This window comes from Neovison vison, chromosome 3 (assembly GCF_020171115.1).
Source record: "Neovison vison isolate M4711 chromosome 3, ASM_NN_V1, whole genome shotgun sequence".
Taxonomy (NCBI): Eukaryota; Metazoa; Chordata; class Mammalia; order Carnivora; family Mustelidae; genus Neogale; species Neogale vison.
The window spans coordinates 90,627,802-90,641,987 of record NC_058093.1 but is presented as its reverse complement, the minus strand read 5'-3'; the positions used below and the strand labels follow the sequence as shown (position 1 = coordinate 90,641,987).

General features: G+C 33.3%; 1 protein-coding gene across 1 annotated transcript in view; it reads right to left on the bottom strand.

Moving 5' to 3' along the window:
- Positions 1-14,186, bottom strand: part of LRP1B (LDL receptor related protein 1B) — a 1,985,448-nt gene that overhangs the window by 341,870 nt on the left and 1,629,392 nt on the right. Inside the window, exons 42-43 of the mRNA XM_044242553.1 lie at positions 9,799-9,988; positions 6,327-6,531 (exon numbers count right to left, since the gene is read on the bottom strand). Of these exons, the coding sequence (XP_044098488.1) occupies positions 6,327-6,531; positions 9,799-9,988 (395 nt within the window). The remainder of the gene's footprint in view (positions 1-6,326; positions 6,532-9,798; positions 9,989-14,186) is intronic.

Genomic DNA, 14,186 nt, shown 5'->3' with positions numbered 1-14,186 from the left:
AAGTTAGTTACAAGAGAAAGACTATAAATTCACAAAGATGTAGATATTAAGCAACATGTTATTAAACAAGTGAGTCAATGAAGAAATCAAAAAGGAAATAAAAAGAATACATGGGGAAAATAAAATTGGACACAAAATACTCTAAAATCTATGGAACCCAGCAAAACAAGTTCTAAGAGGGAAGTTTATAATGATACAACCCTACCTCAAGAAACAAGAAAAACCTCAAAAAACAATCTAACCTTACACCTCATAGGAAGAAAAGAAAGAACAAACATAGTTTAAAGTTAGTAAAAGAAGGAAATAATAAAGATAAGAGCAGAAATAAATGAAATATAAAGACAAAAAAGATCAATAAAACTAAAATAAGGTTCTGCAAAAAGGTAAATAAAATTGATAAACTTTAGCCAATTTCATCAAGAAATCAAAGAGTAGAAATTACAACTGACAACAGAGAAATATAAAGGATTGGGGGTGCCTGGGTGGCTCAGTTGGTTAATTGTCTGCTTTCAGCTCAGGTCATGATCCCAGGGTTCTGGGATGGGGCCTGATATCGGGGACACTACTCAGGGAGGTCTGCTTCTCCCTCTCCCTCTGCCTGCTGCTCTGCCTACTTGTGCTCTCCCTCTTTCTCTCTGTCAAATAAATACATAAAATCTTAAAAAAAAATGAAATACAAAGGATTACAAGAGACTGCTAGGAACAACTATATGCCAACAAACTGAACAACCTAGAAGAAAAGGACAAATTCCTAGAAATGTACACTTTTCCAAGACTTAATCAGAAAAAAAAAAAAGAAAGAAAATGTGAACAGAATGATTCCCAGCAATGAAATTGAAATAGTAATCAAAAACCTCCCAAAAAACAATTTTACTAAATCTATGAAGAACAAATATTACCTATTCTTCTCAAACTATTCCAAAAAGTTAAAGAGAAGAGGATGCTTCCAAATTTGGAAGTCACAGATATTAAAAAAATTTGCTACAAGGCCAGCATTACCCTAATACCAAAACCAGACAAGAGCATTGAAAAAAAAAAATTACAGACCAATATTCTTCCTTCATAAACATACATGCACAAATTCTTAATGAAGTATTCACTTTAATTAAAAATGAGCAAGAGGACCTGAATAGAGATTTTTCTGAAGAACATACAGACGGCCAACACATACATGAAAAGATGCCCAACATCACTAATTATCAGGGAAATGCAGTAATGACATATCAGCTTAGCCCTCTCAGAATGGTTAGTATCAAAAAAAAAAAAAAAAACAAGAAATAACAAATGTTGGAAAGGATATGGAGAAATGGGAATGGTCATCTGCTGATGTTGAGAATATAAATTGGTGCAGCCACTGTGGAAAACAGTATGGAAGTTCCTTAGAAAACTAAAAATAGAAGTGTCATATAATTCAGTAGTTCCACCTCTGGGTATTTATCCAAAGAAAACAAAAACTCTAATTTGAAAAGATACGTTCATTACAGCATTATTTACAATAGCCAAGATGTGTAAGCAACCCAAGTGCCCATCAACAGATGAATAGCTAGAGACCAAGTAAAATACATAAAATACATATATATTGGAATATTACCTCACCCATCAAAAAGAATGAACTCTTGCCTTTTGTGATAACACAGATGGATTTAGAGGGTATTATGCAACATGAAATAAGTCAGAGAAAGTCAAATGCTGTATGATCTCATTTACATGTGGAACCAAAAATACAAAATAAACTGACAAAACGAAAGCAGACTCATAGATACAGAAGCAAACTGCTAGTTGCCAGAGGTAAAGGATTTGGTGGGTTGGGCAAAATAGATGAAGGGGATTAAGAGGTACAAACTTCCAGTTATAAAATAAGTCACAGGTATTAAAAGCACAGCATTGGGAATACAGTCAATAATGTAATAACTTTATATGGTGACAGATGGCACCTAGACTAAATGTCTGATCACTTTGTAATGTCTATAAATGTTGAATCATGATGTTGTACACCTAAAATTCATGTAATATTTTATGTCAACTACACTTCATTTAAAAAAAAAAGAAAGAAGACACAAATGAAAACAGTTTTATGTCAATATTTGATTGTATTTATAATAAAAAGTTAACACATTTTCTCTGTCCTATGTTTTTAGGTAACAGAAAAATCTCTGCAGTATTCCATGTGCATTTTACTAAATAAAAAATTGCTATTAGTTAAAATGGAACTCTGCAGAATTTATTTTTCTCAAAGACGGAATAAAGCAGAAGCTACTAGAGATTATATAACTTTGAAATCTTCATTGTATTATTTATATGGCCCTATGGTTTCTATAATTCAACTATCCACATGCGTATTTATTAAAAGCCAGATGAATGGGAAACAGATTTGCTCCTTTGCAATGAAGATAAAGATAAGGAAATCTAGATGGATGTAAAAATGTAATAAATTTTGAAATATTTTCCAAGTTTTTGGGCCAAATCAGATTTTTTTTTTATGATAAAAGTAGAAAAAGAGTAACATGTAACTCTAAGTTTGAGACAAAATTGGTTAGTGTCATGTGTGGGGATAAAATCATAACCTTTAAAGTAATGTTCTCCTCAAATTTGCCTCTCTACAGGAGAGAATTTTTCCCCCAATTTTATTGAAATATAATTGACATATAACATGTATAAGCTTAAAGTGTACAACATGATGATTTGATATTGTATATACTGCAAAATGATTACCACAATAAGGTTTGCTGATACTTCCATAACCTCACATAGTTAGAATTTGTGTGTGTGTGTGCATGGTGGTGGTGTTGATGAGAATATTTAAAATCTACTCTCAGAAATTTCAAATAAACAATACAATACTGTTCACTATAGCCTGCCAGAAAGTACCCTTGTTTAGACAAGGATGCAAAATGGAGAGTTGAAATCTTAACTAGGCATATATTTTTCTAAGTGTCAAAAGAAATCTTTTAAGTTATGTTAGAGATCTGATGACTGAACAACTTAGAGTAGCTATAATTGCCATACATAAAAGTATACTGTAGGGGTAAAAGCAGAGAAGGTATATTAAAAAAAATAAATTGAGGTGGATAAAACATTGCTATAAGGCACTACAGAAGCATTTTCTATATTAGTCCCTAGTAGAAAGTAGTACCACATCCAGGACAATGATTTTCCTGACTGACATTTTAAAGTCTTTTTATTTATTTATTTATTTATTTATTTATTTATTTATTTGACAGAGAGAGATCACAAATAGGCAGAGAGGCAGGCAGAGAGAGAGAGGAGGAAGCAGGCTCCCTGCTGAGCAGAGAGCCCGATGCAGGACTCGATCCCAGGACCCTGAGATCATGACCTGAGTTGAAGGCAGCGGCTTAACCCACTGAGCCACCCAGGCACCCCCTGACTGACATTTTAAAAACATTATCCAAAACCTTCATTTGGAGTTTCTTTGCTATATTCTTGGGCACACACTTTTGTACTATATTGTCATAATAACCTTGAAAGTTAGGTAGAGAATTTGCATAACATATTAGAAAACTAAAATTTATGAAGATTGAATGATTGGCCTTTATTTTTAATTTACTATTTTTTTTTTTTACTGATGATGGTTAATTTTCATCTAATAACTATCGTTTTATTTCATTAAAAAGCATTTAATTTATTTACACTAAGGAAAAAAGAATACCCATTTCTCCCACTCCCACCATCTCTTTTAACTACCAATGTGTTCTCTGGATCTATGAGCTGTTCGTTTACTTGCTTGTTTTTTATGATTCTACATCTAAAGGAGGTCATAAGATATTGGTTTTTTTCTAACTTATTTCCCTTAGAATGCCTCAAGGTCTACCCACATTGTCACAAATGGCAAAATATAATTTTTTTTTATGGTTGAATAATATCCCATTATATAAATATACTATATTTTCTTTAGTCATTTGGCTATTGATGGATACATGGATTGCTTCCACATTTCACTAATCATATACAATGCTACAATCATCAGAGGACTGGATCTAACTTTTCAAATGTTCATTTTTGTTTTCTTGGTTTCCTTAGAAGTGGAATGGCTGGATTATATGGTATTTCTGTTTTTAATTTTTTGAGAAATTCCATACTGTTTTCCATAGTAGTGAAAATTTTTTGAGAAACTTCCGTACTATTTTCCATAGTGGTGAAAATTTACATTTTCACCATCAGTCCACAGTGTTCCCTTTTCTCTATATCCTTGCCAATACTCATTTCTTTTTTTTTGATGCTAGCCATTCTTTTTTTTTTTTTTAAAGATTTTTTATTTATTTATTTGAGAGAGAGACAGTGAGAGAGAACATGAGTGAGGAGAAGGTCAGAGAGAGAAGCAGACTCCCCGTGGAGCCGGGAGCCCGATGCGGGACTCGATCCCGTGACTCCGGGATCATGACCTGAGCGGAAGGAAGTCGTCCAACCAACTGAGCCACCCAGGCGTCCCGATGCTAGCCATTCTAAAAGGTAAAAGGTGATACCTCTTTTTTAAAAGATTTTATTTATTTATTTATTTATTTAGATCTTAAGAGAGAGAGAACAAGCAACAGGGGCAGGGAGAAGCAGGGTCCCCACTGAGCAGGGAGCCCAATGTGGTTCTCAATCCAGGACCTGGGGGTCATGACCTGAGCCAAAGGCAGATGCTTAACTGACTGAGCCACCCAGGCACCCTGATCATTGTGGTTTTGATTTACATTTCCCTGATGAGTAATGTTGAGCATCTTTTCATGTGTCTGTTGACCATCTGGAAAAATGTGCATTCCATTCTTCTGCCCATTTTCAAATCAGACTCTTTTGGGGTTTTTTGGGGGCGGAATTGGGGTTTTTTTGTTGTTGGTGGTGGTGGGTTGTGGGGTTTTTTTGTTTTGTTTTTGTTTTTTGCTGTTGAGTTGTGTGAGTTCTTTGTATATTTTGTTTATTACCTCCCATGGCTTTTAATTAGAAAAGTTAGACCAAGATTTTCATCACAGTTATTGCTACAAACTAAACTCATCAGGTCTTAGCTCATTATTTCCATATTCCTTAAGCACTCAACTGTCCTGTAATAGTACTACTCAAGGTAGTCACTCCACAATAAGATGAGGTACCTGTGCTAAAATGTAAATCAATGTATTTCTTCAAGAATTTTCTCTCTCTCTCTGTTTCTGTCACACACACATATGCATATCTATATCTATGTGTAAAGATACAGACATATACACATATATGTAAATACAATTAGTTGCCCAGGAATAATTATCTATTTCTATATCTATAATATATAAATATACAATGCATATTTATATACATATACACATAATATATAGATGTGTGTATATATATATATATATAAATATATTTGTAGGCATATATTCAATTGAATTAAATAGTATGCTTAATGATATAGACTAGGCATTAACAAATTAGGGACTACTAGTTGATTGCCTGTTTCTGTAAATCAAATTTTACTGAAATGCTGTCATACCCATTCATTTACGCACTCTCTATAAGGGAATAGGCACTATAAGGCATTGCAGGTGTGATAGAGACAATATGGCCCATAAAGCTTCAAAGACTTACTATGTGACCCTTTAGGAAATGCAGTGGAGGAGTGTAGAGCCTCAGGATCACTTTGTCATTCAGGCATGCACTGGGCTGCTGGTGCAAGGGCAAAGATTTCCCCAGTTGCGTTACCACCCAGATCTTAATTTCCTGATCTCAGCTTTCCCAGTTGCTAAGGACTGATGTTCTAATAAGATAAGTGGTGCACACAGGACTTTTACTATTCTATAAGCCCTAAATACCTGCTGTAAAGGTTCTACAGGGGCAGCATAAAGACTGTTGCATTAACATTTTATGAGGAGCCCACAGAAAAGAAAGAATATGCATGACCCTGAAAGAATTCCCATTCTTCTCTCTTCAAAGCTTTTTAGGATGCTTTGAGAACCCAAACACAGACAGAGGCTTATTTTCTTCTTTTCCAATGTTCTTTTATCCCAGGGTAGCAAATCAGTTTCATTTCACATTTAAAAAAATATAAATAACAATGAAACTTATGCAAATCACTCTAACAATTCCAGCTCAACTAATAATTAGGAAAAACTCAGTTACTGTTTCTCCAGAATAAAGTCTGTAAGAGTTAGACTGTCTCTTTGGTACCGAATGCACTTGAACAAATTTTTCAAAATATTATCCTGTTTTCTTTTTCACTGTATATTCAATTGGATTGGTTCAAACAATTACATATTTTGAAATCCTTTATATACATATTTTAGACAAGTACAAAGCATATATTTTAAAAGTATGATTGTTTAAATCTATAATCAAGAAATTCTCAGTCAACTTACATGTCTCTGGGATCCATCATATTCACATCTTTCAATTTTTCCCAGGCTGCCATCTGAGAAATACAGCTTCTCTGCACGGTGGTCAATAGTGAGACCATTTGGAGTGAGTATGTCTGTACTGACCACCACTTGAGCGTTTTTCCCAGTCAGCGTAGATCTCATGATACTCGGATGCTGTTCATTCCAGTTGGTCCAAAACATTAAACTAATTAAAATGAAAATTATGATAATAAATTAAAGTTTTCATTAAGAACAGAAACAGTAGAAACATAGCTATGTCGAGCTTTAAAGAGAAAAAATTAAATTTAATTGTCTCATATTTGATGACCCTTAAGGAAGTCTAGGTAATAAGTGGAGATATGTATATTCTTATGCATGTATTTTTTCTCAGTTCCTTAAATAAAACCTAGAAACAATTTCTGAAAAACACTTGTTTTGTACATTCTCTCAAATAATTTAATTGGGTCAATTTGATGTATAGCGATAATTTATTTTAATCATAGGTGAAACAGTTATCTCTTTCTTTATTTGGCAAATATCTAAATCTCCTTCTCTTTCCTGGTTTGCTTTTTAAATTTTGCATTCTCCTTTGCATATGTTTTAGAGAAATACAATTAATAAACTCCTATATTTCTTTAATTTCTTTTTTTCTCTCTTTGTCAGTTTGATATTTTTATAAATGACAATGTTGCTTTTGGAATTCCAAGGTTACCCTCAACTTCCTATAAATATTATCTATTACATACAGATTTTATAGAATGCTTTAAATCAGTGTTTGTTAACCTGTTCTTTGGGGAAGCCTTTACAAGTCACTGGAAAAATAGAGCCTGTAGAGTTCCAGTTTCTAATCCCCATTTTTACCAAAACAACTCTTCTTTCTCTTCTTTTATCTATAGGACTGTCCCTAAGAGTTTACTTGAAGACTGGTTGTTGCTGCTAAGAATGAAACAAGGGAAGGAAGGGAACAGGGAAGGAAGGAAGGAAGGTAGGAAGGAAGGAAGGAGGAAAAAGGAGGAAGGGAAGAATGGAGGAAGAGAGAGAGGCTGACAGGCAGGCTATTCTACATATTTGAAAAAAATGCTTAATATATGTTGACAAAGAAAGATTATTTGAAATAATATTTCATATTTACAGCAAGATTATATATACCATTCCTATGTATAATCATTTAAAGTTCATATAAAATTATAACCAACATTTATAACTGAACGATATTCAAGTCACAACAAAAATCTTCCTATTTGCTAGTTTAAAACCCCCACCAAGAAAAGCTGGGTCAACTATGCTCTTTGTTAAAATGTTTCATAGCCTTTTCATCTGTCCTATGGAACATGAAAGTTTTCTAAGTGAGCAAGTGTCAAAAATATGTTGTCCTTTAAATGAGTAAATTTGCAAAAACAAATGGTATTCCAGTTTCTTAAATGACACAGTAGTTTTATCCATACACTCTGACTTTTCAAAGAAAAATAGTTAAGTCATTTTAGAAGTTATCCATATAATACAAAGTATTAAGCACACTTACCTGCCGTATTTTCCTCAATTATTGGTTTTAGAATAACAGAATTTCTGAAGGTATTAATATTCTTTTAATTTCACCTTTCATTTCATAAATAAGAAAATGGAGGTCAGAGAGCTTGAGAATTAAAATTATAGTAACTGGGGGCACCTGGGTGGCTCAGGTGGGTTAAAGCCTCTGCCTTCAGGTCAGGTCATGATCTCAGAGTCCTGGAATCGAGCATCACATTGAGCTCTCTGCTTAGCAGGGAGCCTGCTTCCCTTCCTCTCTCTGGGCATGCCTCTCTGTCTACTTATGATCTCTGTCTGTCAAGTAAATAAATAAAATCTTTAAAAAGAATAAAAATAAAATAAAATTATAGTAACTAAACCAAGTTTTGAACTCAAATGGTTTCTTTACCTAGAATTTAAAATTTAATTTTAAAATTTCTGTTAACCAACTGACATGTATTTTCAAAAGTGATTTGAATGTGTCGTTGATACGCATAGTAAAAAAAATACTTTAAATTTTAGTTACATGTAATTTTCAGTTAAAACATTTCAGTGTGTTTAATTCTAATTTACAGTTCACTATATGTAAGATGAAGTGTAATTTTAGCTTATGTAATACATATTATAGGATAAAGCACTTATCAGTTAACTAGTTAACTAGTTTTAACTTATCAGTTAAAACTAACCATATATAATATTATCAATTATCACCCTTAGGTTTATTTCAAAATTGTCGTAGAAATTCCTTTGATTAATTGCAGAACACTTCTTATTGTTCTCAGATTCTCCTGGTGAACCTTCAAGATCAATGCACTTGATTCAACAACAAGCTGTAATGTGGTAGGTCTGTGGTATGAGAGGAACCAGCTCTGCCCAGGCATCTGAGTGCCTGTGTCCATCTGAGCTAGGTCACCAGAGCTGTGTGAGGAATCAACTTTCTCTCAACCTTGAGTCTTCGCTTATAAGATGGAGGTGTTAAATGAATTAAATATAATCTCTTTTCTAGCTCTTAAGAGTGTCTAGATTTAGTTAGTCATATACTGACTAATTTACACACACTCCTTAAGTGGTCAGGGTGAGCGTCTATCAATATTTTTTTTTATTCTTCATTTTTTTTTTCTTTGCCACATCTAAAAAGATTTCTTCTAATTCTATGTGGTAAAAGCCAGATTTGTCTGATTGTTGTTTATTTGATTAATTTAAGAACAAAAGGACTTTCCAGTGGTTAACAAATATTCTTATCATATTATATGGAAGTGGAACTTCATAAATATCTTTTTTTCTGCCTAACCCAAGCTTCATTATTCTTTTTTTCATACAATTGCTTCCTTATGGCATCCACACCAAACATGAATATTTTTCTAATTTTTTTTATTACTCTATAGCCTGAGCTCCATACTCCATACTCCATAGCCCTGAGCATTTCTTCTTGTCACAAACTCTTTGTAAGTATTATTATAAATGCCTGCACAATATATCTTCAAACATATGTGGACAATTTAGACTATTGTCAAATCTTTTGAAAATATAGCTTTATACAAAGAGTTATTGTTTTCTTTGTATTTCAACTGGAGAGATTCCCAGTTGCTAAAATTACTTAATTAGATTATAGAAATGTCTCTTGGTTTTCAATACATGTTAACAGTTTTCTTCAGATTTATCATTTCAATCAGCTATGCCTTAATGTCTTCTTATACCTTTACCAACATAGTATTGTTTCTATTTTCCCTTTCATCATTTAAATTTACTTTTGCTGGAATTCTCACAGAGTTGATACCTTGCATTTCACAAGTCTGGATTCTAAGTATTCACATTTATAATGCTCATTTAAAAAAATAATTTTATGAATCAGGAAAGGAGAACTTCAAAGAACACCTGTGCCTTAAAAGGTAATTCTTTTTAAAATTAACATAACTTTGATAACATTTGACTTCTAATGAAGAAATAATAATTCACTGTTTCTTACTTTTGGCATTCATCCAGGGCTAGCACATGTGGGTGGTCATCCTCTGACATGGTAATGACTGCTTCCCTGTCAAATGCTCCTGGTCGAGTCTGGTCCACTGTGTGTCTGGTGATGGATGAGGTAGTCGAGCTGGTCCAGTACAGTGTATCCCAAGCCCTGTGATAGGCAAGTCCTTCAACAGAGCCCACATCTGATGGGAAAAAGAAAATAAAAAATTTACACTTTTATCTACAAAAGAGAGTTTCTGGATAGAAAAGACATTTAAGATACATTCCTATATCTACATGTTATTTTAGCAATAATTTCTTCACAAATTCTCCAGAATAAAAACATAATAATTTTGATGCCTACAATTGATAACTGATTATACACAGCAAAACTGAGTTATGAACTGGTATATTTGTCACAAGAGCAATTGTTACAAAATCATGTCATTAAAGTCTGAAACGTCCCACCACCCCCTCAAGAAAAAAGCCCTCAATTAAGGAATTGATTTTTATTTAAGAAAATGGTGTCTCTTTTGTTCATGTCTTAATCATTAATTTTCAAAAAGTATCTACTGTGCAATAATTTACAGATGCTTTTGAAAATCATATGTTGAGGTTCCCACTGAGGTATAATCATAATGAATTTTATCCTGATACTATATCTGAAGATGTCAAGGAAAAGTAAACACATCAAAAACTACGACAGTATTGAAAAGACAAATCTAACCCCACACTTACATTAAACAATGGTAGAGAATGTTTTAATAAGTTACTGTAATAAGTTCTTTGATTCCATTCAACTAATGTGATATAAAAGTAAAAGAAAATGAAATTAATTACCAGCTAACATATACTTTAAGTGTTGTCAGAAAAGATAAATGGTAGTACACAGACTCCAGTACATAAAAGTGACAATGTGAAAAAGAGTAATTATTTCTTAAATTGTGTTCCCAATTACTAGGATAACACAAGATAGCTGTGTTATTTTTCAGAGGTGTTTTGAGTACCTTTTTTAGTATAACCAAATTATTATAGTTTTTCTTTTGTGTTGTCTGTTTTCCTCAGAGTTATTACTCTTAGCATGTTTAATTTCAGGAAGAATATATATAGCTCTGCAATCATGCTAAGAAATTAACATTGTAACAAGCAGAGCTTTTCAAATGTATTTCTCTCAAGGAAACCCTAAAAGGAATTATTCAGCTCTTCTAAAGTTAGGTATATAGAGAGGGTTATTTTCAGGTTTAAGATGGGTAAATATTTAGTTTGATGGTTAACAGAACTTAGTGACAGTGCAAAACAATATTTGTCAGTTTTTTTCTATACACAACAGAGAAAAATCCACTAACAATGCAATTATTAGCTACCATCTATTGGGCACTGTCTTTCTGCTAGGAATGGTACTATTTTGCATGCAATACTTTATCTGTAAAGCTTTGTGGTGGTATTTGTTTTACTGCTCTTCTTTTCCTAAAAAGGAAACTGAAACCCATGGTCACAGGACTGATAGAGTTAAAGTACGATTTTAGGTTAATCTGCCTCCAAAAGCCTATGTTCTTTGGCACTACCATTTAGAGATGGGTTTATAGCCCCTACACAAAGCTAGAATCAAACAAATGACTCATTAGTTTCATCTTGTCTGACTCTACATGAATTTTATAACCAGTAATTTACTGTGAGTGGCCTCCTTTCACATTCAACAAAACAATTTACCAGATATTAATGTGGGTGATAGTATGGAAACTTAGACCAGAGATGATGGGGAAAAAATTATTAAACACAATCACAATAAAATCTGTAAAACTCTTTATGTGGATCATATTGTGTTCTTACTTGAGGTGAGGAGGTGGGAGATTGAAAATAATTAAAGGTATTTCAATTATTAATTTTAAAAAATCATCCCTTCCACTGTATTTTTTGCACTTTCATACCATGTTAGAAATGAAGCTTACTCTCTTAGTAGTGTAAGCATCATTATGCTCTTTCACTATTCACAGGGTGAGAAATGGTGTAGCTATGAAAAAATTCATGTAGATCACAATCACTCATCTACCCTTATTCTGTATCTTCCGCCTCTTTTGACAGATCTTCATGGCCACATTTTCCCTGCTACATCAGGAAAAAACACTTGTTATCACCACTGAGATGAAGCAGACTCTCTTTTACCATGGTGACATAGGTCTAGGTTTACTAGAGTACATAATACACATCACTGTCCAGGTACAATCTCTTTTGTTTTATTTTTGTAATAAATCACAACCTGACTGTATACTTAATCATAATCTGGTGCTATACTTTAAAGTATTTCAGTAATACACTTTTTCTCAAAAAGATATCTAACTCTTTATATAAATTGTACTTGTTATTAATGAATAGTTAATTAAAAACATGTAAAATTAAAAATCATGAAAAATATTTTAGTTGAGGCAACATTAAGACATTCATATCATTTTTATGATTATTTCACACAATGTCAGATTGTGTGTGTGTGTGTGTGTGTGTGTGTGTGTGTGTTCAAACATTAAGGTTCCTGAATCAGTTGAACAGGTAAAATAAGAACTTTGAGTTACTGGTCCTAGGAGATAATTATGCAGTTTGAAAATTAAAGTAAAATGCTTATCTATCCAGTCAGCCACTCCTAAAATATTAAACAGAATTAAACATCCTTCATAATTCAAGAATGTAAAATGGGCATAATTTAAATAAATAAATAAACAAATAAATGTGTTATTTTTTTCAACTCCATATTTTTTACCTCAGCAAAATAATTATATTGAAAGTGTGATGCATGACCAAGTAAAAATACTACAACTTCATTCCATGCACTTATTTAAAAGAGAGAGAGCGGTCCCTTCCCTCCATCCTCCTTTGAACTGGGAATTAGGTTTGGTTAAGCATGAATGAGGTCCTGAAGTGTTTTTGTAGAGGTAAGAAGAGGAGGTCAGCTCATTAAAAAATACAAGGCAGACAAATAACTCAGAACCACGGCTCTAGTTAATTTCCTGGAATTTAACTTCCACAGAACTGGACAAGGAAATTGATCCTACCAGCCTGGCACACTGACAGGAACAACAACAACTCAGACGGCTACCCAGAAGACATCCTAGAGAACACACCCTTCATCTCATCACCACTGAAAAAGGTACAACAGCTCCTTCTTGTCTTTACAATGTTCAGGAGAAGAGCTTACAAAATGGGAAAGGCAATGAAGACGTTCTTGGGAGGGAGCTACAAGTACAAAACATGGCCGTTCACCTGGCTGGAACAGCAGTCGCATATTAAATCCTACAGCAAAATTAACAGGGTATTTACTATAACTGCAAAACGTCATAATGGCCTCTCCTCTCGAAAGTATCCTATTTTCTTACTCATTGGTTTATTTACTAAAGCAATGAAGTTATAGAAGGTTTGTTGTTTAAAACTATATAGTAGTATAAAGCATCCTAATTTTGTCTATAGGATCTAAAGACAGGGAGGTAGGCTCAATTTTCAACCCAGGTACTAATGAGGGTATACAAATGGTCAATAAAACATAAAACATGTTTGATATTTATCAGCCATCACAGAAATGGAAATCAAAGTCATACATCACATCCATTATGATGACTGTAATTTAAAAAGATAATAAGTTTTAGCAAAGAAGTAGAACACTCATATATTGCTGGTGGGAATATAAAATAGTGCAGCTGTTTTAGAAAAGATTCTGGCAGGTTTTCAAAATTTTAAATATATAATTACCACTTGACAGAGCAAGTCCACTGGTAGGTCCATACCCAAGAGAAATGAAAATGTATATCCTCATGGATACACATGTTCATTGCAGTTTTATTCATAATAGCCAAAAGCAGAAATAGCTCAAATATCAACCAGCTGGTGAATGGATGAATGAATTGTGGTACATCTATACAATGGAATATGTTTTAGTTGTAAAAAAGAATGAAGTACTGATAATAAGCTAAAACATGGATAAACCACGAAAATGGTGTACTAAGTGAAAGAAGCCAGTCACATTAGACTACTTATTCTATAATTTCCTTTACAAGAAATCTTTAAAGGCATAAAATAGATTAGTGGTTATCAGGTTAGGGAGCCAGAGGTGGGAGAATAAAAAAGTAACAGAACTGGTATGAGCTTTTCTTGGGGGGGGGAGGTGAGATGAGGAAAATATTGTCAAATTAATGATCATTATGGTTACACAACTATGAAAATATTAACAGACACATTAAATGGGCAAAAGGTCTATGAATGATCAAAGTAAATCTGGAGCTCTTTTAAAGGAAACGTACGGAATAATATGAATATAAGCATCAATAAATGGGGTACAATTGGGGCTCCTGGGTGGCTCACTGGGTTAAAGCCTCTGCCTTCAGCTCAGGTCATGAACTCAGGGTCCTGGGATCGAGC